The sequence below is a fragment of the Oryx dammah genome, unplaced genomic scaffold, assembly GCF_014754425.2.
Source record: "Oryx dammah isolate SB20612 unplaced genomic scaffold, SCBI_Odam_1.1 HiC_scaffold_25, whole genome shotgun sequence".
In the NCBI taxonomy this organism is placed as follows: Eukaryota; Metazoa; Chordata; class Mammalia; order Artiodactyla; family Bovidae; genus Oryx; species Oryx dammah.
Genome location: NW_024070209.1, coordinates 29,612,798 through 29,636,003, shown reverse-complemented (window position 1 = coordinate 29,636,003; position 23,206 = coordinate 29,612,798). Strand labels below are relative to the sequence as shown.

General features: G+C 38.4%; 1 protein-coding gene and 1 long non-coding RNA gene across 3 annotated transcripts in view; one reads left to right on the top strand and one right to left on the bottom strand.

Moving 5' to 3' along the window:
• Window positions 1-421: 421 nt before the first annotated feature.
• Window positions 422-2,052, bottom strand: LOC120851751. Its single transcript, XR_005718406.1, has 2 exons — window positions 1,374-2,052; window positions 422-1,291 (listed from the first exon to the last, which is right to left on the bottom strand). It is a non-coding gene; the product is annotated as an uncharacterized LOC120851751 (long non-coding RNA).
• An 84-nt stretch (window positions 2,053-2,136) lies between these two features.
• Window positions 2,137-23,206, top strand: part of FBXO11 (F-box protein 11) — a 108,938-nt gene continuing 87,868 nt past the window's right edge. For both annotated transcript variants that reach the window (XM_040224762.1, XM_040224760.1), the window contains exon 1: window positions 2,137-3,160. In XM_040224762.1, the coding sequence (XP_040080696.1) occupies window positions 2,932-3,160 (229 nt within the window). In that variant the 5' untranslated portion in view covers window positions 2,137-2,931. The remainder of the gene's footprint in view (window positions 3,161-23,206) is intronic.

The following is a 23,206-nucleotide window of genomic DNA, read 5'->3' as shown; positions in this document are numbered from 1 at the left end:
TCCCATCCCACAGGCTTCTACCAGCCCACTAGTTACTGTGTGAATTAGAAAAAGGCACTATCAAGGCATTTTACTTCCACCTATCAGAAAATTATCATAATATACTGGTTTTGTTAAAATAAGGCATCTTACTGCCACATGCCAGAGAACTATCATTCCAAGTTTATTAATTACAACTTGGAAATCTAGGATATTGAAGATGCGACATTCCGTCTATGTACACTTTACACAAAATCCCTCAACTCCCATGTATATCTTGGATGACAGGGAAGTGGGGAAATCTGTAAGATTCAGTATTTACCTATAAAAGAAAAGGGATAACATGGGGACTCAAGAAAGATAAGCTACAGAGAATAAGCTATGTTTTCTCTGTACATCTGAATTAACTAAATCAACTACCATAAAAAAAATACAAACTATGTCCCATATTTTGCAATTTATTTTATTTTTTGCTATCTCCCATAGCACCTTACATAGCAGTACATACACAGAAGGAACCAATAAATGCATGCTGGAAAAAAGTAAAGTTTTAGAAAAAATAAAGAGTTATGGAACCACTTATAATATGTACAATAGCGTGTAGTTTTCCTTTTTTCCTGCTACATTTATTTGAACCAAATCTAAAACTGTACCCATTTGTACCTTGCTAACCACCATAAACATTTGCAGTTCTTCATTGTAAGCCTCCCTCCTCGATATTTTTCTTGAGAAGGAAACTTAGATCTAAGTTTCTCCATTGTCAGGACCAAAGAGAGCTCATCCCAAAATCAGAGAATGTTTTTAAATTAAAAACAGTATTATGTAATTCAAAGTAAATTCTTATTGAAAGGGAGGGAACCCTGAAAGCTAGAATCGTAAAGTATTTTGCCCAGAGGCATACATCAAGTCAGAGATACAAACACCCGACACAACAGTGGTTCTCACTGTTCCTCTCCCCTCCCAAAACACACACTACCCAGCTCTTACCCCTGCTTCTCTTATTGTACTTTGTAACCACTTAGTCATCCATCTCAAACCTAAGACAGAGCACCTGGTCAAACTGAAATGAGAAAGAAATCACCTAAGATTGAAAATCAGAGAATCAGGTAAACTGCCAGTTTTACCATTTCCATAAGGTGATAAACAAAAGAGAGCGAAAGAACCGAGAAAGGATACTTTTTCAGTCATCACAACAGCAGCGAGGGAATTAAAACACGTTTTCCCTGGGGAGAGATTATCTCGAGGGGACCAGATACAGACACAAAAGATAATTCCCCTTGGGGCTTTTCTTTTCCTCTTGAGTTTGTGAGATCTAAAAAATAAAATAAAATTAAAAAATTAAAACGTTTATCACATAAACAATCACCACCTCAACACATTTACTTCTTTCTCACCTATTATTTCCCCAAACGTTATAGAGACCGCGTCTTCAATAAGTAAACTGACCAAAGGTCTATTCCCTATTGATCACAATCTTTTCAAGATTTAGATGACTCCTTTTAGACTACAAGTAGGAACCGACTTCTAACTTCGGTTCCCGAGCTCAAAGCTCGGTAAAGTGGATCTTCAAGGTTTAGCAAATACCCTCAGCTGAACTGAAGGGTACAGAATCTCTAGCGCTCCCTACAGCTCAGAGTTTGAACCTACCTACCACAAAAAACCCCAGTTATCAAAGATTGGCTACCTCGCTCTACTTTTCTTTTCCGCTTAAAAAATCGGATGGGGGCGGGAGCGGGGAGAGGTTGAAACGGCGAACCGAAGGATTAATCACTTCTCCCCATTACATCAGCAGCCCCCGCCCTTTCCTCCGAGCACCTCCTCTCCTAGAATCGTCGCTACGCACTAGCGCTCTCTTCATCCACCCCCCGCTCTATTATATGCCCTGATACCTCCCCATTATCACCCGCCCCACCACACTCCCCCTTCTCCTCCTTCCCCCACCTCCTTAGCGGGGGAGGGAGGAAACCCGAGAGAGGAAACAGGGCGTTGAAGGAAGGGACTTGGCGATAAGAGCAGAGGTCCCATTGGCCCAAAGGTTGTATGAGCGCCTCCCGTTGGCTCCTTGGCCGGAATCCCCGCCCCTCTTCTTCCCCGCCCATTTGCCCCTCCCCCCGCCGCTCCACGGCCCTCCCCCGCGCCCCTGGCCAGCCCCGCGGCGGGGAGGGACCGACTGGGCGAGTGGTGGCTCCGGCGGTGTCAATGGCTCCTCCTGCCACGGAGCAGCAGCAGAAGCAGCGGCGACGGGGCTGAGGAGGAGGAAAGGCTCCTTTAAGGAGGAGGAACGACGACGCCTCTTTTTCCCCCTATCTCCTCCCTTCACACTCATTTCCCCTTCGCCGAGGAGAGAAGGGGGGGAGGAGAGAGAAGAGGCCGAAGAAAGAGAGAAAAAATTCCTCTCAGAAATCTCTTTCAGGGGGTGTGGGGGGGAGGAAGAGAAAAAAAAAAAGAGCCGGGCGCCCCCTGCTCCCTCCCTCCCTTCTCTCCCTCTCTTCTCCTCCTTCTCCCTTCCTCACCCGCCCGCCCACTCCCCCCGCCGCCGGAGACGCCGCTCGGGAGTCGGCGGGACCAGGGTCTGTGTCCTCAGCCGCCGACGCCGCGCTTCGCCTCAGGATCCCCAGGCGGGCGGACGCCCTTTCTTTCTTTCTCTCGCTCTGCCCGTCTTTCTGTCTCCGTCCCTCGCGGCCGCCCCGCCCGGCGGCCTCGGCCTTGCCCGTGCGTCAGGCCCGCCCGCCTGGCCTCGCTCGGTCTCTGTCTGTCTCCGCGGGCCTTTCTCTTGACTCGGGGTCCCGCTCGCCCCTCCGCCCTTAACCATCTCCCCTTCCCCTCGCCCCCTTTCCTTCCTCCCCCCTCTCCCCACCCCCTTCTCCCGCCCCGGAGCTCGCGGTGCGTGTGCGTGTGTGTGTGCGTGTGTGTGTGTGTCCCTCCGCCAACGCCGCCACCTCAGCCCGGCAAATGAACTCCGTCCGAGCCGCCAACCGGAGACCCAGGCGAGTGTCGCGGCCGCGCCCGGTGCAGCAACAGCAGCAGCAGCCCCCGCAGCAGCCGCCGCCGCAGCCGCCCCAGCAGCAGCAGCCGCCGCAGCAGCAGCCTCCGCCGCCGCCGCAGCAGCAGCAACAGCCTCCGCCGCCGCCACCGCCGCCTCCGCCGCTGCCCCAGGAGCGGAACAACGCCGGCGAGCGGGGTAAGGCCGCGCTCCTTCCCCGCCGCCCGCCGGCTCGGGCGCCCGGCCGGCGGGACCCGCGGGGAGGGAGGCCGGGGCGGGCGGGGGCGGCTTGTGCGCCTGGGGGGTGGGAGAAGGGAGTCAGAGCGGAGGCGGGTCCCCCGGTGCCGCAGTGTCAGCTCAGCCCGGGCCCCGGCCGGCAGGAAAAGCCGCGGCTTCCCGACTCGCCTGGGCTCTTAGCTCAGGCCGCGCTTTGTTTGGTTTCGGGGGCTCGACACCCTCTCCCCCCGACCCATCCCTCTGGTTTTCGAGCTCGCTTACGGCCCCCGCAGGAGTATGTTGGTGGGTGGGGGGAAGGCGAAGGGTGGGATCTCTCCTTTTTCGGCTGCCTTCCACGGTTTGGTCTCCTGTTTCTAATGGAAGATGGGGGGGACAACTGGGAGTGATCGGGTGGTTAGGGCTGGCTGGGGAACTTGTTTTTCCCCCTTTTCTCTGTTAGCCTCCCCTTTCCTGTGGAGGAGGGGAGAAGGGGGAGCTGGAGTGGTCGGTGGTGTTGGCCGGGGAACTTGTTTCCCCCGGCCCCCCCCCTCCCCCCAGTCACGGGGCAGGGGGAGCGGCGACTCTTCTCCCAACCTCATAATGTTTGCTGCGCAGTTTGGCTTTAGTTACAGAACCCCTGGGAAGGACTCGTTAAATTAAGACCTTTAAATAAATAAATATAGAATCCATCGGCCATTTCCAGCCCCCTCCCTCGCGTGAGGTGCAGTTACCCTTCCGCTCTATCGACTCCCCTCTCGCTTGTCCTCCCCTAGCATACCCCCACGCCACCATGCTGCCCCTCCGTCTCCCAGTGGGATTTGAACGCCCCTTCCTTAGAACTGGCCCCTTGTGGGAGAGAGTGCGTGTGTTTGTGCCTGTGTGTGTTGTGTCCAGGGCCTAGTGAAATGTGTCATTTGGACCCAACTGTGCAGCTCTGTCTGGTAACCACCATTGTCTAAGGGCTGAGGCTCCCGGGGGTTGGATTCTTGCTTTAGCAAAATTAATGTTCAGTTCTACTTTGATGATGTTATTTGGGGAGGTTTCGGAGATGGGGTGTTGCACCTTGATCTCCAAATTTAACTATTCTGTTTATTAATTAGCTACTCTCAGTGGAGGTGGAGGTCAATACCATATTTATATGTACGGTTGTTGTTTTAAGGAGGAGGGGAATTGTTAGGAGACATTTTGCGTGTTTTCGTTGGCGGATTAAGGTTAATTTTACGTGCGTTGGTTGTCACACCTCCTTTGGCTGAGGGAATTAAGATTAAATGCCTTTTGAAAATTATACATTCTTTCCTTAAAAATTGTTTCTTTGTTGTGCATGATCAAAATACCGAACAAATGAAAGAGGGAGATGATAATTGAAAAATAGTTTAAACGGTTTTCACTGGTTACTGTTACAGAAGTCCTTGTGAAAGCTATACGTTGCTTGAAAGAATGTGATCTTTCAAGCCAGTTAGAGGTCTTGTGCTACATTACTGGTAAATGTGTTTTAATACTTCTTTGATACGTTTACAGGGTTTTTTTGTTAATTAAAAGTACAGTTTCATCATTTCCTTTTGTATTTGCATATCAGGGTTCTCCTGTGTTTCATTCAAATAATAGTCAAGTCTCAGAATTGACACTATATGTAATACAGTTGACTAATTTTTTTTTAAAGCAATGGCATTGGGTTGAAATTCTAGGGTAATAAGGATTCTATTGCTAAAAGTAAGCTTTTTCAAGATGTACTGATTTGTTAATTACATTAACAGTGAATCAGACTCTTTCAGCCAAACTTAGTCTGATTGTGTATTTTTAAATGTTAATTCTGAATCTTTTCATTTGTGTGTATTTTCAACTTAGTTGAGGTACTTATATTTGATCACTTTTCTTAATTTGTTTAAAATTATTAGCTACTGAAGTCTGTTGCCTTTTGAAGTAAGAGTGACTTGGTCACATGCCAGAGTGTCATTTTTCTTTTCATTGATATCCATAAACTAAGATGTTCATGAATCAGAATTTCAGTATGTACCCGACCAAATGGTAAATCAGATTCACTGTAGAATTGTTGTTGCTTTGCTGCTGCTAGTAGAAACTGTTCTGTGTTGGCACAGAGAGGAAAAGAACTGCTGATTAGCCTTCAGGGAAAATGCTATGGGTCTTTTTGGAGGGCAAATAAATGGCCTTAAGATGAATTAAAAGACTAAAATTAGAAAAAGTTTGCTAGTGTTATGTAAAAAATAGTAATTCTTTGAAAATTGGCATTTTTTAAAATTAATTTTAAATGTACAGTTTGCATAATGATCAGAAGCTAGCCAAGAAGAATACTCTTAACAGTTTTACAAAGTATGCAAAGTGTCACTATTTCTGGTTTGGATAGGAAAGGTTTGGTTGTTGTTGGTTTGAAAATATACCAGGTTTCATAATTTTGAACAAGGTAATTAAGGAACTACAGCTAAGCTTATGCATAGGCCCGTTTTAGTTTTTGCTAACTTTTAATGGATATGTAACTCTTGTATTAGAATTTTGGATAGAGTTACATAATAGTGGATCAGAGAGCTTTCAGAGTAGGGAACTGAAGTGAGACTCACTGTTTTAAGACAGGTTAACTCAATCTGTATATAAAATCACTTATTTCATATAAAGGGTGGACTTTAGGCTTCTGAGTGGTAGTAAGTTATAGGAAAGTATTTTTTTTCAAGCAAAAATTCTGTCGGAACTGGTTTTTAGTTGCTTCTTTGCCCACAGGTTAATTAGTCTTAAAATTTTCCTTGATACATCCTTTTAAAATGTATATATGTTTGAGTGTTGTAATGGCCAGTGTTTGAAAAAGAGAGAAACAAACCATATGGAGTGAAATCTTATGAGGACTTTTTAAAGGCAGGAGATTTGCTTACACCCCACATGGGAAATAATCAGTCTGGGTGTTCATTGGAATGCTGTCTTCTCGCATGTTATCTGAAACGGTCTGCTGTCTAAAGATGGAATACAAATCATTAGCATTTTTAGGTTTTTATTTTAAATCTTGGGTTTAGGATTTCACATACCACTTTTAGCTAGTAGAAAATAATTTGTGTTCCACATAGGAACCCTTTGATAATATATTCCAGCTTCAGTGAAACTGAAAGTATGTGGGGTTGGGTTTTATATATTTTCTTTTAAAATCCTGAATGAGTTTTTGCAACTTGTTCTGCTGAATTTATCATGAAATCTATTTGGCAGTCTTGTTTTAGAAATATATCTGAGGAACGCTTACACATCTGCAGACGTGCTATGTATTCTGAGCATTTTTAGGTTTTAGTTGAAATTGATTACTTTGATTAGGTATTAAATGCACATGATTTAAAATTCAAAAGTCTCTTTCCTACAACTGCCTTCAGCTCCCAAAATTTCCTACCTGGAATCAACCTATTGATTACTATGTTACTAGTTTCTCATTTATTATGTTTTAATAAAAGATGAAGTTTGACTGCTGAAAATCTTGATATGAAAGTTTTGAAAAATCAGTGTAATTTCCTAGTTATTGGCAAATTCATAAAGTTGAAATGTTGAAATTTTAACTGGGTTATCATATATAGTTCAAGAATTTAATGAATTATAACAGTATATTAATGGATTTTGCTATTTCTAGTCTGAAATAATCATATAGAGTAAAAATGTAATCAGTCTCTGTAATCTCCTATTTGTGAGATTAAAATCTCACCTATGATCCTGGATTTATAGTTGTTGCCTTTTTTTTCTTTTAAGTGAGCTTTTAAAATAATTCGGTGTATATATAGTATTACATAAAATATTCCCTAGTGGCTGCATATTCTGTGGAGCAGTCAGGAAGCTCTTTAGTGTCCTAGTCATGCGTCCTAGTTATACTTTTCTGTGGAGTTGTCCTAGCCCATTATATTTTACCTGTCGGTTCTCCCTACTACTTACAGAGTAAGGAATTTCTGCAATCTTTCCAGATAGAAGAGTTCTGGACAAGGAATCTGATTTTTCCTCTTTCAGGAATTAAGTACCATGAGTCACTGCTCTTCCATCTTGTGGCTAACCCTTCGAAATATTTACATCCGTAAGAGGAATGCCACTTAACTGACTGTGTGTGTGTGTGTGTGGCGGGTTGAGGGGGGGGTGGCTGTTTTCTCAACACTTAAAAATTATTTGAGGAATAGAAATGCAATAGTGACAATACTGAAGTTAGAGTTCTGCTGGTAAGGCCTAAGGCCTGTCCCTATATTGCTTGCTTTTTTTTTTTTTTTTTTTTAACTGGAAATTCTGGCAAACCCAAGGAAAGGCTAACCAGCTTGAAGACCTATCAGGTAAGGCAAGAATGACCAGTAGATCTGACCTGTTAGTGAGAATCCCTGAACTTAAATTTGGCAGAATTCAAAGCTAGTGAGTATTTTCTGTCTTTTCCTCTGTTTGTTTTAATTTTGGAAGTAATTTATAATAATAAGTTATTTCACCTTGAGGTCTCTTACTGTCTTAACTGTTCTCTTTTTTATTCCTAACAAGTTACTTGTGTTTTGTGTCTTATCTTGTCCCATTGGTCTCTGAAGGGTTATTCTGTTTTAGACCTTCCATTTCTCAAGTTTATCAGTCATTGAAAGTGCATTCTTGTCTTCCAGAAAACTGGTTATGTGAGGTTGTAAGCAGAGTACTCCCAAATTGTAGTTGTATCCTCTGAAAGCAAATTTATAAAGGCGTAAGATATAAGGGATGAGACGATTGGAGATAGTATGTTGGGAAGAGCTCAGAGTTAGAGCTAACTAGAGGTAGGTGCTAAACTTAGCCACACCACTAATGAGCTGTGTGTGTGTGTGACATGGGGCAAGAAGTGTAACCGCTCTGAGCCTTACTCTGTCATCCTTAAAATAGGGATGGTAACACTTGTCTGACGGTAATTTAAAGATACGAGATAGTGAAGTACCTAGTGTATAGGAGATGCTCAATAAATAGCAGCTCTTTTAAATACTAAAAATAATAGTATGGAACAGAAGCAGCCATTTATAAAACTAAACCTAAGAAATAAAGTATGTATGAGTCACCGAAGAGTTTCTGACATATCCCAAAATGCAGTCCAGGTGATGTGGTATAACCTCAGAGAAACTGATTTGCAATTGTAAATCAGTAATCTTATATCTAATGAATTGAAATATTCTTTGAAAAAAGAATAACAGAAGAAATGGGTATTTGGAGTAATAAACATGACTGTTTCTTAAGTACTAGAGTCTGTGCCAGATACTCTTCTTATATACTATCCCTCTTAGCAATTCTGTACGATGACTGTGACACAGCAGTGATCATACTTAGTAAGTAGAGAATTTCAAAAATGATTTATATATCGTAGTCTCTCCATCAAAAGGAGATACTGAAATACATTTGACTGAGTATCTTCATCACCTCCAGAGAAAAGAATCTCCTAACCCTTGCAGCACATCGGTCTCCTGTCTTATCCTACCTATCTGATCGAAGGCTGATACAGTAGTACGATGCCAGTGATAGTTAAATCATTTGGTTTCACATTTCTAAGTAGCTTTCTGATCATAATTTTACCTCATGTTTCCAGATGAGATTGCAGTGATTGGCCCGCATGTTTTTCCAGTTTGTTGATGAGATCACTAAGCAGTCATTGTACAAAGAAGGTTAGATTTCCCTTGAATTACTCATAAGTTATGAATAAAGGGTATTAAGTCATTTTTTAGCTCATAGTTATAGACTGGACTATTTCAGGAAGGAAAAAAATGTGAGTTAAATTAGACTTCAGTAGAAATTTTGACAGATTTGTAGACTAAGTACCCTTTACTCTTTTCTCACCATAATTTGGTGTCCTTACATGCATAACTTGATGTCTTTACATGCATAGCTTGAGGTTTTTTATAAGTTTGGTTAATATATGTGCTTGAACTTAATCCTTAGAAAATAGAGAAATGAAACCAACTAACTTCCTTTATGTAATTTATTTTAATTGAAGGCAAATAATGAAAATATTTACTTTGAAAATGAATATGTTGTGTATTTTTTTATTTTAAAAGATGCGCAAGTAAGATAGTATAGTTAAAAGCAAACTTATATCATATCATGTAAGTTAGTTGCTTATTCTCTCAGGTTCTAAAAATCCAATTATCAAATGTTCTGCTTTTCTAGCAAATGGAAAATGGTATGACCGTGTTCAACAGAGGAGAAAACATTATTAAACACTGTCAACTGGAGGCTAAACGTTAAAACATTAATGGGACTTCCCTGGTTGCCCAATGGTTAAGACTCTGTACTTTCAATGTAGGAGGCATAGGTTCAGTCCCCGATCAGGGAAGTTCTGCATGCTGCATGCACTGTGTGGCCCCCCCAAATTTTTTTTTAATGTATACTTTCACATCTCATTAGAGATGAAGTGCCATTCATCTTTTCTGTGAGGAAAGGCAACTTTTCTCAAAGTTTAGAAATAATTTGAGTGGTAGAAATGGGGTAAGAAACTACTTTAAAATTATTTTTCTGGTAATGGTGGTAATCTAGCTTTCTTGTAGTGTACATTCAATCCTCAGATGGTTGAGTTGCTGCTGCTGCTAAGTCACTTCAGTCGTGTCCGACTCTGTGCAACCCCATAGACGGTAGCCCACCAGGCTCCCCCGTCCCTGGGATTCTCCAGGCAAGAACACTGGAGTGGGTTGCCATTTCCTTCTCCAGTGCATGAAAGTGAAAAGTGAAAGTGAAGTCGCTCAGTCATGTCCAACTCTTCGTGACCCCATGGACTGCAGCCTACCAGGCTCCTCCGCCCATGGGATTTCCCAGGCAGGAGTACTGGAGTTGGGTGCCATTGCCTTCTCCGGATGGTTGAGTTGGGTTGTATCAATCTTTGACTGCTGAAAGTTTGTGAGGAACTATGTGAATTCAGCCTTTGGTGTTGGTTTCTTTAGTACGATGTGTTGCTGGCTGACTTGAATCAGTTTAGCCTTTGCTGACTTTACTTGGGTTTAGATAAGAGAACTCTTTTTGCACTCAAGTATTGATTTTGTATCTTGCATCCATACTATATAATTGTGTGTGTATGTATACATATGTATGTATGTGTAAGAACACATGGCCTTATGAGGCTCTTAACACTTAGGAGTAAGCAAGTGGGGGAAAGGAAAGACATAGTCACCTATTGTAGCTTGAGGATTGGTTGGGGGGGTGTGTGTGTGTGTGTGTATGGGCTTCCCTGGTGGCAGCGTATGTTACTAGTAATTGATCTACATTTTTTAAAAAAGAAAATAAAATAAGGAGTAGAATTTAACAATGGCAAGTGGGAATCATTCAAGTTTATATCGTGGTAGAGAAGATCAAAGAAGACTTGTTTAAATAAATGAGAATAGGTGAAGACAGTATATTTTGGAATTTAGTATTTTTGGCAAACTGTATGATAAAAGAAATTGTGGAATTGCTCATTTTTCTTCTTTATGTAGAAGAACTTTCTTACAGTTATTAGTTAGAAGTGGACACACAACTTTGAATCACTGTGTCATACACTGAAACTTATATAACACACCTGAAACTTACATAATAGTTGTACATCCACTGTGCCTCAGTTTTTAAAAAGTTGTGTGTGTATGTGTCCTTAGGCATGTCTGACTGTTTGTGACTCCATGGACTATAGTCCACCAGGCTCCTCTGTCCATGGAATTTTCCAAGTAGGAACACTGGAGTGGGTTGCCATTTCCTCTTTTAGGGGGTCTCCCAACCCCAGGATCGAACCTGTGTGTCTTGCATTGGCAGGTGGATTCTTTACCACTGTGCCACTTGGGAAGCCCCAAAAAGGTTGTGTGTGAGTGACTGATACCTTATTAATCCTTTGAAATGGATTTGCAATTTGAAGAAACTGATTACTTGGTCAAATTTTGATACTTTAAGCCCAGTAAAATTGATAGGAGAAATAAGCAATTTGGAGAAAGACTTTGTAGGAAGGCGTGCGGCTCTTACAGGCAAAATGAGCACATCAGAGGAGAGGGAGACTGGAAGTTTTTTTTCTCAAGAATCGCTTACCTTACATGTTTATTTTCCCTGATGAAGTACTTCTGAACCTTAGCTTTTTCTGAAGTTTTACTTTTCTCCCCCCAAAAGAATAATTTTGAGTTGGAGAAAAGAGAAAGAATTTGAGCAAGTACAAATGACAATATGTGTAAGTCATTTACATTAGCAGTGGTGATTTGGATTAGAAACTGTCTGTACATGAACAGAGGAGCCTGGTGGGCTACAGTCCATGGGGTCACAAAGAGTCAGACATGACTGAGCAACTGAACTGAGCAACTTGCATATGGATATGAATATATAACTTTATATAATCTGTATGTGTATGTACTATATATAAATATAACTACATTTAAATTGTAGACATACAGTTTAAGTATTACAATTAAGTTGTAGAAATACAATTAGAAATTCTACAATTTAAGTTGTAGAAATATTTTTTATGAACTTTTTTTTAACTTAAAGTTTTGGTGAAAGTATACAAGTACACAGAAATCACTGATACAGCTTGTTGCCTTTTTGCAAAATGAACATGTCTGTGTAATCAGTAATACCTAGATCAAGAAATAAAATATTACCAACATCCTAGATGGGCAAAACTTCTATTTACTTTATAAGAAATGGAAGATAAAACAGCTTTAAGACAAATATGGATATGGCCCCTTATGCTGTTACAACAGTTTATTTCAGATACTAGTGTTTTTCTTAAATCTTTAGATATTTTCACTTGTGTATCCTTTAACATAGAGAAAGCAATGGCAACCCACTCCATTCTTGCCTGGAGAATCCCATGGACAGAGGAGCCTGGTGGGCTACAGTCCATGGAGTCACAAAGAGTTGGACATGACTGAGCAACTAACACACACACTTCCTTTAACAATCCAATGTTAGGAAGCTTACCCATCAACTTAATATGCTGAAGTTTTCCCCAGAGATCGTTGTTGTTCCGTTGCTAAGTCATATCCATCTCTTTGAGACCCCTTTACTATCTCCGGAAGTTTGATCAGATTCATGTCCATTGAGTTGGTAATGCCATCCAACCATCTCATCCTCTGTAGCCCGCTGCTCCTCCGCTCACTCTTTCCCAGCAACAGCAACTCTTTTCCAAAGAGTTGGGTCTTCCATCAGGTGGCCAGAGTGTTGGCGCTTCAGCATCATTCCTTCTAATGAATATTCCTTTAAGATTGACTGGTTTGATCTCCTTGCTATCCAAGGGACTCGCCAGAGTCTTCTCCAGCACCATAGTTCAAAAGCATAAATTTTTCGGCCAAAGATCATAGGTTAGGTTATTTTGAGGAGAGGGGAAATCTTGTTTTTTATATTTAAGAATTTTTAAAACTAATGTGGAGCTTAATATGTAATTCTGAGTCTTCATTCCAAAAACTGTTGTTTCTCTTTACTGCTGCCATAAATATTTTTGATTCTCCATTTCAGTTTGTAACTGTTTCTAACTATTTTTTTAAACTTGTCCTTTTAACTCCTGTGAAAATATTTTGATATTGCTTGGTCAGTTATTTCATTTTATTTCTGTTTCTGCGTATTTTGTCATCCTTTGTTACCTTACATTCAACTTATTTTTAAATTATAAAACTTTCACAGAAAAATTGTGGCACATTTTGCTTTCAGAATTGTATTTTTAGTCCTTGACCAGATCTCTTCATTCCTTTCACATAGGAAGAAGGTGTAAAAGTGCCTCTGCCAGCATCATTGATAAGTTCTTCATCAAGTGAAAGCTTGTGCTGAAGTGCTAGTGATTTATAAGCTTGTACACTTTATGATACAAGTATCCCCTGAGAATGACAGATGGCCTCTGTTCTTAAGGAACTACTTGCTTGAAACTGATGATACAGTAGCCTTAGATACCAGAGGAGTAAGATTTCGTTATTTCATGTCTGCTCTTTCAGCACTTAACCGTCCAGTGTTAGTACTAACAGTTGTTCTTTCTTGTCTGCAACAAGCAGTGTGAAAATTGTCACCTTCCTTTCTGTTTTATCTTATTATTTTAACATATAGCCACATTCAGTAATTGTTGCTTGTTAAATTTGGTAGGGATAGGAGCTTTTCAAAGTGGCTTTCTTATTCTTTTTTCTGCAGTGGTTTCTCATTTTTGCAGTAGTTGTTGTTTTTTTTTTAATTAGGAGATCTTAAATAAGTTGACTTTTGAAATGCTCTGAAACCCTTCCTGTATCATTTGTGTTACCAATATAAATCAGCAAGATCTAAATTTGGGTGATGGTAGTGTTCTAGAGACTGAATATAAATAGCATTTCAGATCAAGATGTCTTGAAAATAAGTGGGTTGATACTGTTTTCATTGTCTTCTGGTATATATTTTTAAAGAATGAGTGTGTGTGTGTATCTGGCATTTCATTTGTAACTTTATCATGACTCCCTACTCTTGACTGTATGTTTTACCCTTTAGTTATTCATTGAATTACCTTTGTGCCACACTTATAAAGTTACTGCAACCTGAATATTAAGCCAAGTTGTGGTGCTTTGATGTAACTGAGAAAGAAGCATGTACCAAGTAAAGGAAACTACTCAGAATTGGAGTCATTCATCTTGTTTTCATGGTATTTGTCGTTCTTCATTACATTCATTGTTTTGCCCTTACATCCAGAAACTGAGAATAGGTTAAAGTTAGATCGTGTTGCTAGAATTTAAGCTCAATTGCAGAAATAAACAACACTTTCAGGTTTTTCATAGCATCTGTAATCTCACATACCTCGTAGTTGTAACTCTCAAGATGCTTTGTTGGATTTTTCTGATTCTGTCTCAGTATCTCTATTGCTGTTTCTCACAGGGAACCTGTTCTCTGTTTCTGAGTTATTTGGTTTGAGAACCTATTAGCTGAAGTCTTTAATGCTGAAAAACTGAGCTGGGAGATCTGGAGGTAGTGAATTTAATCTGAGTCTATAAAGTTGTCTGGTTTTAGAGGGCTAGAAAAATGTCACATACCAATCATAGACATAATTTGATAACATGCATAAACAGCGAAACTGGGAACGTGTACTCTTGATATTGTGAAGTGTCTAAAATTGTTTGGTAAAATGTTAACAATAATGTCTTAGGATGATGGAGGTGAGATGATTTTTTTAATTCTTCATGTAATTTTTTGTTTTTCAAAGACTGTATGGAATCTGGAAGGGGGAGGATTATGTGTGTGTGTTTAAGAATTTAGTAGTTCTAATTGTGATGTGAAGTTCTACTTGGTTTGATGACATAGTCCCCACATGGGTCATTTTAAATGTGAATAAAAGCTTAAAACTCTACATTTTCCAATGCTATAAATGTGTTTTAAATGCTTATTTATGGACATTTTGGGTTTTTATATTCGTTATAACTTTAGGATAGTTATATAACTGTGTCATATATAGGAAATGAGGATAACTGATGATCAGAAAGTCAGAATTCAGAATTTAAAACAAAATTTGATATTTGGAAGTTTGAGCCAATGATTCTGTCTTTCCAGGATGTCTGTAACAGTAGATTGTGGTAGTAAATACATAAAAATAAAATTTCAATTTGCATGCCTGACTGAATGATGAAAGATGGAAATTTAGTGTGCAAACAAACTGAATAATTAGGCGAATAAAAGATTTATTATTGTTCACAACAGATGGATGCTTGTTTTGCACCCTGATGGTAAGAGTTCATGACTATTTGATAATTTTATATGGGAGAATATTTTCTTTTCATAAAACTGGTATTAGTGCTGAAGAAATTAATGGCTATCAGTTAATTAAGTTCAAACAGAAATTGCTAAGGGAAATCGTTTCATCGTTGCCAGTTTTTAAAAAAACCACATCCTTTCCTTTCTAAGATATTATATTCGCAGAAGTTTTAGATTGTGGGATCTAATGAGTTTGGGAATGAATAAAAACCTGGCAATGTCTTTCAAAAAATATTGACCTTTGAAGTTTAAATTTAGTAATTAAATTCGGAATTAACTCATCTCAACGCTCACCTGACTAATCTTCTGATTTCTTATAGAGTCTTTATAAACCTGAACCGGCAGAAAACAAGCATTTTCCTCAAAATACACTAGAACTTTCATTGAATGAGATGAACTGTTTGGCTTTTTTGTTTTGTTTTTTATAGTTCAGTCGCTCAGTCGTGTCCAACTCTTTGCAACCCCATGAACCGCAGCACGCCGGGCCTCCCTGTCCATCACCGACTCCTGGAGTCCACCCAAACCCATGTCCATTGTGTTGGTGATGCCATCCAACCATTTAATCCTCTGTCGTCCCCTTCTCCTCCTGCCCTCAATCTTTCCCAGCATCAGGGTCTTTTCAAATGAGTCAGCTGTCTGCATCAGGTGGCCAAAGTATTAGAATTTCAGCTTCAGCATCAGTCCCTCCAGTGAACACCCAGGACTGATCTCCTTTGAAAGTGAAAGTGAAGTCGCTCAGTCATGTCTGACTCTTTGCGACCCCATAGACTGTAGCCCGCCAGGCTCCTCTGTCCATGGGATTCTCCAGGCAAGAATACTGGAGTGGGTTGCCGTTTCCTTCTCCAGGGGATCTTACCGACCCAGGGATCGAACCCAGGTCTCCTGCATTGCAGGCAGACGCTTTAACCTCTGAGCCGCCAGGGAAGCATATGGTTTATGGCTTCCCAGGTGGCTCAGTGGTAAAGAATCTCATTGCCAATGCAAGGAGACACAGGAAACTTGGGTTCAATCCCTGGATCACGAACATCTCTTGAGGTAGGAAATGGCAACCCACTCCAGTATTCTTGGTGGGAGAATCCCATTGACAGAGAAGCCTGGCCGGCTGCAGCCCATAGGACTGCAAAGAATTGCACACAGCTGAGCATGAACATACGCTAATATGGTTTTAAGGCAAATCAGTCATTAAATGTAGATTCTAGGTAATAATCAGCATGGTTCTATAAAGAACTGATTACAGATAAATGTAAAGTATTTTTCTGTACTAGTGACTTTTGGTAGTTGAAGAGAGAACAAGAACAACAGAGCCAGATTTAAATAAGACATTTTATTCTTTTATGAAGGAGTCATATTGATGTTGTGGCAGTTGGGAGAACTTTTTAAAAGTTGTATTGTCTGGAATCTACAACTTTTAAAAATAGTGCTAGACATTTGGAAATAGATACTTACTAAATGGTTCTTTCTATTTCTTTTCCCTCTCCTGGACTCAAATTTGTTCACAGAATCACTGATTTAAGTGACTGAGCATATTAACTTCATGGATGAGTTCTTAAAAGGTGATAAGGTTGAGTACTTAAAAAACCGAAAATAGAAGTCAAATTATTTTGAGTAGTCTAAGAAAAAAAGAATAAACAAATGGGCTTCAATCTTTGTAGAAATAACCAAAAAATGAGTAGTAACTAAGAGAGGTTGAGCCAGAAGAATTAAGCAGAAAGTGATTTGGTATATAGTTGAATGAATCATCCTAAAGTATGTGTGCACATGTAAACACATGGTATAGTATCATAGTAGTTTTGGAATGGTTGGGAAAAAACATGTATTAGGAAAACATGTTATCTTAAAGAGGAACAAGCTAAGTGGTAAGTTAAGAATTACTTTAAGGGAAAGTAAAAAACTGTCTCTTTTAAAATTGCATTTAAAAAAGTTAAGAATAAACCTGATCAAGAAAAGTGAAAGACTTAGATGCTGTGAACTAGGTAACATTGATAAAGGAAACTGAGGATGATTCAAAGAAATGAAGATATCCCATGCTTCTGGATTGGAAGAATCAATATTGTTAAAATGGCTATGCTACCCAAAGCAATCTGCAGATTTAATGTGATCCCTATCAAATTACCCTTGGCCTTTTTCACATTTCTGGAACAAATAATTCTAAAATTTATATGGAACCGTAAACTGACTCAGAATTACTAAAGCAGTCCTGAAGAAAAAGAACAAAGCTGAAGGTGTAATTCGCCCAGCCATCAGACAATACTGCAAAGCTACAGGAATCCAAACAGCATGGTATTGGCACAAAAACAAATATATGGATAAGTGGAACAAAATTGAGAGTCCAGAAATAAACCCACATACCTACCAATCAGTTAACCTTCAACAAAGGAGGCAAGAATATACAATGGAGAAAAAAGTATCTGTAGTTAGTGTTGTTGGGAAAACTAGACAGCTGCATGAAAATTAGTGAAGTTAAAACACTCTTGCTTCATACACAAAAATAAACTCAAAATGGGTTAAAGACTTTATGAGGCATGACACAGTAAAACAGAGGACATGGGCAAAAAATGTTTTCTGACATAAATTGTACCAGTGTTTTCTTAGGCCAGTCTCCCAAGGCAATAGAAATAAAAGCAAAAGTAAACAAATGGGACCTAATCAAACTGAGAAGCTTTTACACAGTGAAAGAAACCATAAAACTAAAAGGCAGCCTACAGACTGGGAGAAAATGCTTGCAAACAATGCAACCAGCAGTGGCTTAATTTACAAAATATACCAACAGCTCGTACAACTCAATAACAACACTACCACCCCAAATCAAAAAATGAGCAGAAGACCTAAACAGACATTTCTCCAAAGGAGATATAAAGGTGGCCAACAGGCACATGAAATGATGCTCAATATTGCTATTTATTAGAGAAATGCAAATCAAAACAACAATGAAATATCATCTCACACCAGTCAAAATGGTTGTTATTTAAAAAATCTATATGTAACAAAAGCTGGAGAGGGTGTGGAGAAAAGGGAACCCTTCTACACATTTGGAAGAAATGTAAATTGGTACAGCCACTATGGAAAACAGTATGGAGGTTCCTTAAAAAACTAAAAGTAGAGTTGCTATATGATCCACTAATCCCACTTGTGGGCATATATCCAGGGAAAACGAATTTGAAAGACACCTGCACCCTGATGTTCATAGCAGCACTGTTTGCAATAGCCAAGACTCAGAAGCAACCTAAATGACCATTTTCAGATGAATAGGTAAAGAAGATGTGGCATATATACACAATGGAACAGTACTCAGACATTAAAAAAAAAAAAAGAATGAAATAATGTAATTTGCAGCAACATGAATGGACCTGGAGATTATCATACTAGGTGAAGTAAGAGAAAGACAGATACCATATGTTATCACGTATATGTGGAATCTAAAATATGACGCATATGAACTTGCTAACAAAACAGACTCACATATATAGAAAACAAATTTATGGTTACCAAAGGGGAAAGACAGTGGGAAAGATAAATTAGTTTTAGATTAGCATATACAAACTACTGTATATCCATATAAAATAGATAAACCAGGTCCTACTGTATAGTACAGGGAACTATATTCAATATCCTGTAATAGACCATAATGGAAAAGAATATAAAAAAGATCTATGCACACCCACATATATATATAAACTGAATCACTTTGTTGTATATCAGAAACTAACACAACCTTGTAAATCAACTATACTTCAACTTTTTAAAAAAATTACTTTCACGTGACTGAAAGTCTTAAAAATGTTGCTCAGTTATTTTTCTGTGTGCTCAGAAGATAGCTAGAGAAAATGAATTTAAGTTAGATTAATGACCTATACTGGTGTTAAATAACATCTCACTAAAGATTAGGTACTTCTTTGGTGGCAGTTGTTAGTATTAGGTGTTTTAATTAAATCTTAGAGATGGCAAATTAGAAATTATAGAATGTTGGCAATTGAACAATAGAGCCAATTCTTGAGGTTTATTCATTTGTTCAGGTTGGAATTAAAACACAGATTTCCTCACTCCCAATCAGTGATGATGGTGGTATCTGTTCTTGTTCTGGAATTTTATTTTCATTCTGTTCATTTTTCAGTTTAGTGATTTGTTGAGTCTATTGATCTGATAAACTTTTCTGTAATTCCTTAGTTTAAACAAATTAATTTTTTCTTTTTTTTTAGAATACTTAGTTTAAAAGAACATGCAAATAAAATTATGCTTTACTTCTTACTGATTGACTTAATTTTTTTTTTCTCCTGTTTTGGCTGTGACTGGTTGGGGGGGGGAAGCAATTTTACTATGCAGTGTAAGGTAAACCATGTTGATGACAGGTTCATTTGGTGATTCCCAGTGTAATTAATTTCAGATGCATAAAAACTGGTTAATGCTGTTGAAGAGGTAGAGTTTTTCTTCACTGTTAATTCAAGTGTCCGTTTATAATACTGGTGGTATTTCAGATCAATATGGAAGCGATTTACTGTTCACTAAATGATACTGAGACTATTGATTATTCCTTTGGAAAAACATTCAGTTAATTTCCTACTTTGTACAGTAACAAGAAATACATTCCAAATGATTAAAGAGTGCAAATATTTTTTAATTAGGTATAACATGAGATCTACTTTTTAAACAAAATTTTAAGTATATAATACAGTATTGTTAACTATAGGCAAGATATTGTATATCAGGTCATGAGAACTTAATTTATCTTTCATAATTGAAACTTTATACCCACTGAGTAGCAGCTCTCCATTTCCTCTTCCCCCTGGCCCTTCTACTGTCTACTTCTGTGAGTTTGACTATTTTAGATACTTAATAGTATTTGTCCTTTGTAACAAGCTTATTTCACTTAGCATAATGTCCTCCTAGTAAGAGCTCAGTGTTTTTGTTTAACCATAGAAGAATAAGAAGAAAGTACTTTTCGTATAAGCAAGGCCAAAAAAATCCGAAAGTCATTAAAGAAACATCAGGAGGTTGACTATACAAAATAAATTGAAAGTTCTATGCAAGAGAGGCGCTAAAAACAAAGTTAACACAAATGAAAGACTGGAAAAAAAAATTTACACTTATTTACCATACAGTATATGAGTCTTTTGAAAAATTTTATTCATTCTTTTTTTTTTTTTTGGCTGCACTAGGTTTTTCATTGCTGTGCTCGGACTTTCTCTGGTTGCAGTGCCCAAGCTTCTAATTGAGGTGGCTTCTCTTGGCGGAGTACAGGCTCTTGGGCACTTAGGCTTCAGAAGTTGCAGCCCTCCAGCTCTAGAGTGTGGCTCAGTAGTTGTAGTATATGCATCTGGAATCTTCCCAGACCAGGGATAAAATTCGTGGTAGGCGAATACTTATCCACTGGACCACCTAGGATGTCCCTATATGAGTCTTTATTAAAAAAATTTTTTGAGATAAAATATAGCTTATTGAACTGAATCCTCTTTTTAAAAAATACCTTCCATCCCATTCCCCTCCTCATTCTCACCCTTCTCAGAAACAACCACTGTCATGAATTTGATAAGGGCCTGTTCATTCCTTGTAAAAAGTACTTATACGTGTATGTGCATCTGTAAACATGTATGCTTATAGTTGTTGCTATGGGAAAGGAAGCTTGCTTTCAACATGTTTATGGCTCAGTGGGATAAACAAATATGAAATACCTCAAAAGACATTTAATGTGTAAGGGCCACGTGAGTGGTATAAATCATGAGTGTCTGGCACTCTAGAAATTTTCAAATGATTCGTAAATGAATTAATGAATACAGAATTATAGGAAACTTTAAAATTAAGTCAGTTCTTTTCCTTTGTACTTCTGTTCCCCAGAGATAGTATATGTTTGTGTTTACTTTTAAATTTGTTTAACACGTATATATAAATACACATACTTCTTTCATTAAAAAGAAACCACACTATGTAATAATTTATAAATTAAGTTTTTCTTTTTGCTTGAATATATCCTGGGTTTTTTTTTTTTTTAATAACAATATAAAAAGTTGTCTTAGTCTTTTTTAGTTGAACAGTCCATTATGTGAATATACCACAATTTGTATTAAATGTATCTCTGTTGATTAATATTCAGGTACTTTTTTTTGCTGTGATAGAATTGCAGTGAACATCTTTGTACAAATGTCTTTCTTTATATGTTTACATCACAATTTCAGTTCATATAAGTGAGTTATTGAGTCAAAGGGATATTTGCATTTTTTTCTTCCAGTTTTATTGAGATATAGTTGGCATGAAGCACTGTATAAGTTTAATATGTACAGCATAATGATTTGACTTGCATATACCAGAAATGATTATTATAAGTTTCGTGAATATCTATCATCTCATACAGATACAAAATTAAAGATATAGAAAAAGTTTTTTTCCTTGTGATGAGATCTCTTGGGATTTACTGTTAACTTTGATATATAACATAGAGCAGTATTATACTTATTATATTACATCCCTAGTATCTATTTTATAATTGAAAGTTTGTATCTTTTGACCACTTTCATCTAGTTCCTCCTTCCCAGTGCCCCACCTCTGATAACCACAAATCTGATCTTACTCTTTTGCAAGTTTGTTTTTTGAAATACAGTAGATCCACAACACTTTGTTAAGTTCCTATTACCAAATTTGTTTTAAAAAAAAAATCCCACTATTAAGGAAACTAGTTGGAGGGCTAAAATGGTTTGTAGAGATTTCTCAGAGAAAATGGGTACTAGAACAAGATCTTGAGGATTGAGTATGTCACAAAAAAAGGGAAAAAATAACATTCTTAGTAAGAGGAAATGGGCTAGACAAACAGCATAGAAGAGTTACCAGGGCAGAGATTTTTACTCGGTGTGCATACTCTGTTCATCTCTCAGTTTATGTTGGTGTTTCTTTTCCCATAAGGAGGTCAGAGTTAGTCACTCTTTTGTCTCTCTAAGGCTTTCCTCTACCACCTGTGAATTAATCTAAATCCTTTATCCTAGTCTTTCACACTTTGGCTGCCTATTTTTCTTCCATATGATTCGTCTCTTGACAGACTCATATGCATTGCTAAACACACACACACACACACAGCTATAAAATTTTGAACTCAGTTGTTGCTTAAGTATTTGATCACTTCCTTTTTGCCCCCATGCCTTCTTGATAGCTTCTCATATCCCAGAGTCATTTACAATTGTTGGTAGGTCCATTTATGCTTAATGTGTGAAGGAATATGAGTAAAGATGTGATAATATTTTATGTAGTAAGCTTATCTTGTTCTACACTCTGAATGTTTTGCTAATACTGTTTAGCAAAGTTTCTGAAAAATCACCAGGATGTATTTTCCTTACAAATAAATGTCTAATAGTGAACAGATTTGTAATACACAATAGAAACTGTGTATAATTCTCATTATAATAGGGCTTCCCTGGTAGCTCAGACAGTAAAGAATCTATTTACAATGCAGGAAACCTGGGTTTGATTTCCTGGGTCAGGAAGGTTCCTTGAAGGGAATGGCACCTCACTCCAGTTTTGCTGTCTGGAGAATCCCATGGACAGAGAAGTCTGATTGGCTACAGTCCATGGGGTCGCACAAGAGTTGGACACAATATAACATTTTCACACTTTTCACAGTTGTAATGTTAATAGGCATCATTTATTGATGACTTTATTTCAGGTAGACACTAAGTGCTGGTTTTATTCAACAGTTTCCATCATATGGACAATATACCTGTTTTACATTTGAGAAAACAGAAGTTTAACAAATTTAACTCCCAGCACCAAGTAAATGGCAACCATAGGGTTAGAATCCATGTCTTTCTGATTAAACAGCCTGAATAAAGGTTGAATTACTATATTATACTATATCAGTAATCATTATCTCCCATGTATAACTTTTCAAAAACACATTTCTAGGAAATATTTGTTACATAAAAATTATTACTAATTGCATTGCAGTTACCTGCTTTTAGAAAGCAAGAAGTAATGAATAATCTCTTATGCATTTCCCAAGAAAACTTTGAAAATTCAGAAAAGCATAAAGAGAAATTGAAAATTAGCAACAATCACCCTAGAGGAAACTTCCCTGGTGATCCAGTGGCTAAGAATGTTTGCTCCCAATGCAGGGACCCCAGGTTTGATCCCCTGGTCAGGGAACTAGGTCCTACATGCCACAATGAAGAGTTCACATGCCACAACTAAAGATCCCACATGCTGCAACTGAGACCCAGCACAGTCAAGTACATAAGTAAATGTTAAATTTTAAAAAAACCTAGAGAAAACTTACACATTTCTTTTTACTTGCTATAAATATAATAAGACGTAGAAATATATGTAGTATCATGTAATATTTTCATTGGAATCGTATATACAATTTTGTGTTCTTCCTTATTTAACGTTATTTTCCTAATATAA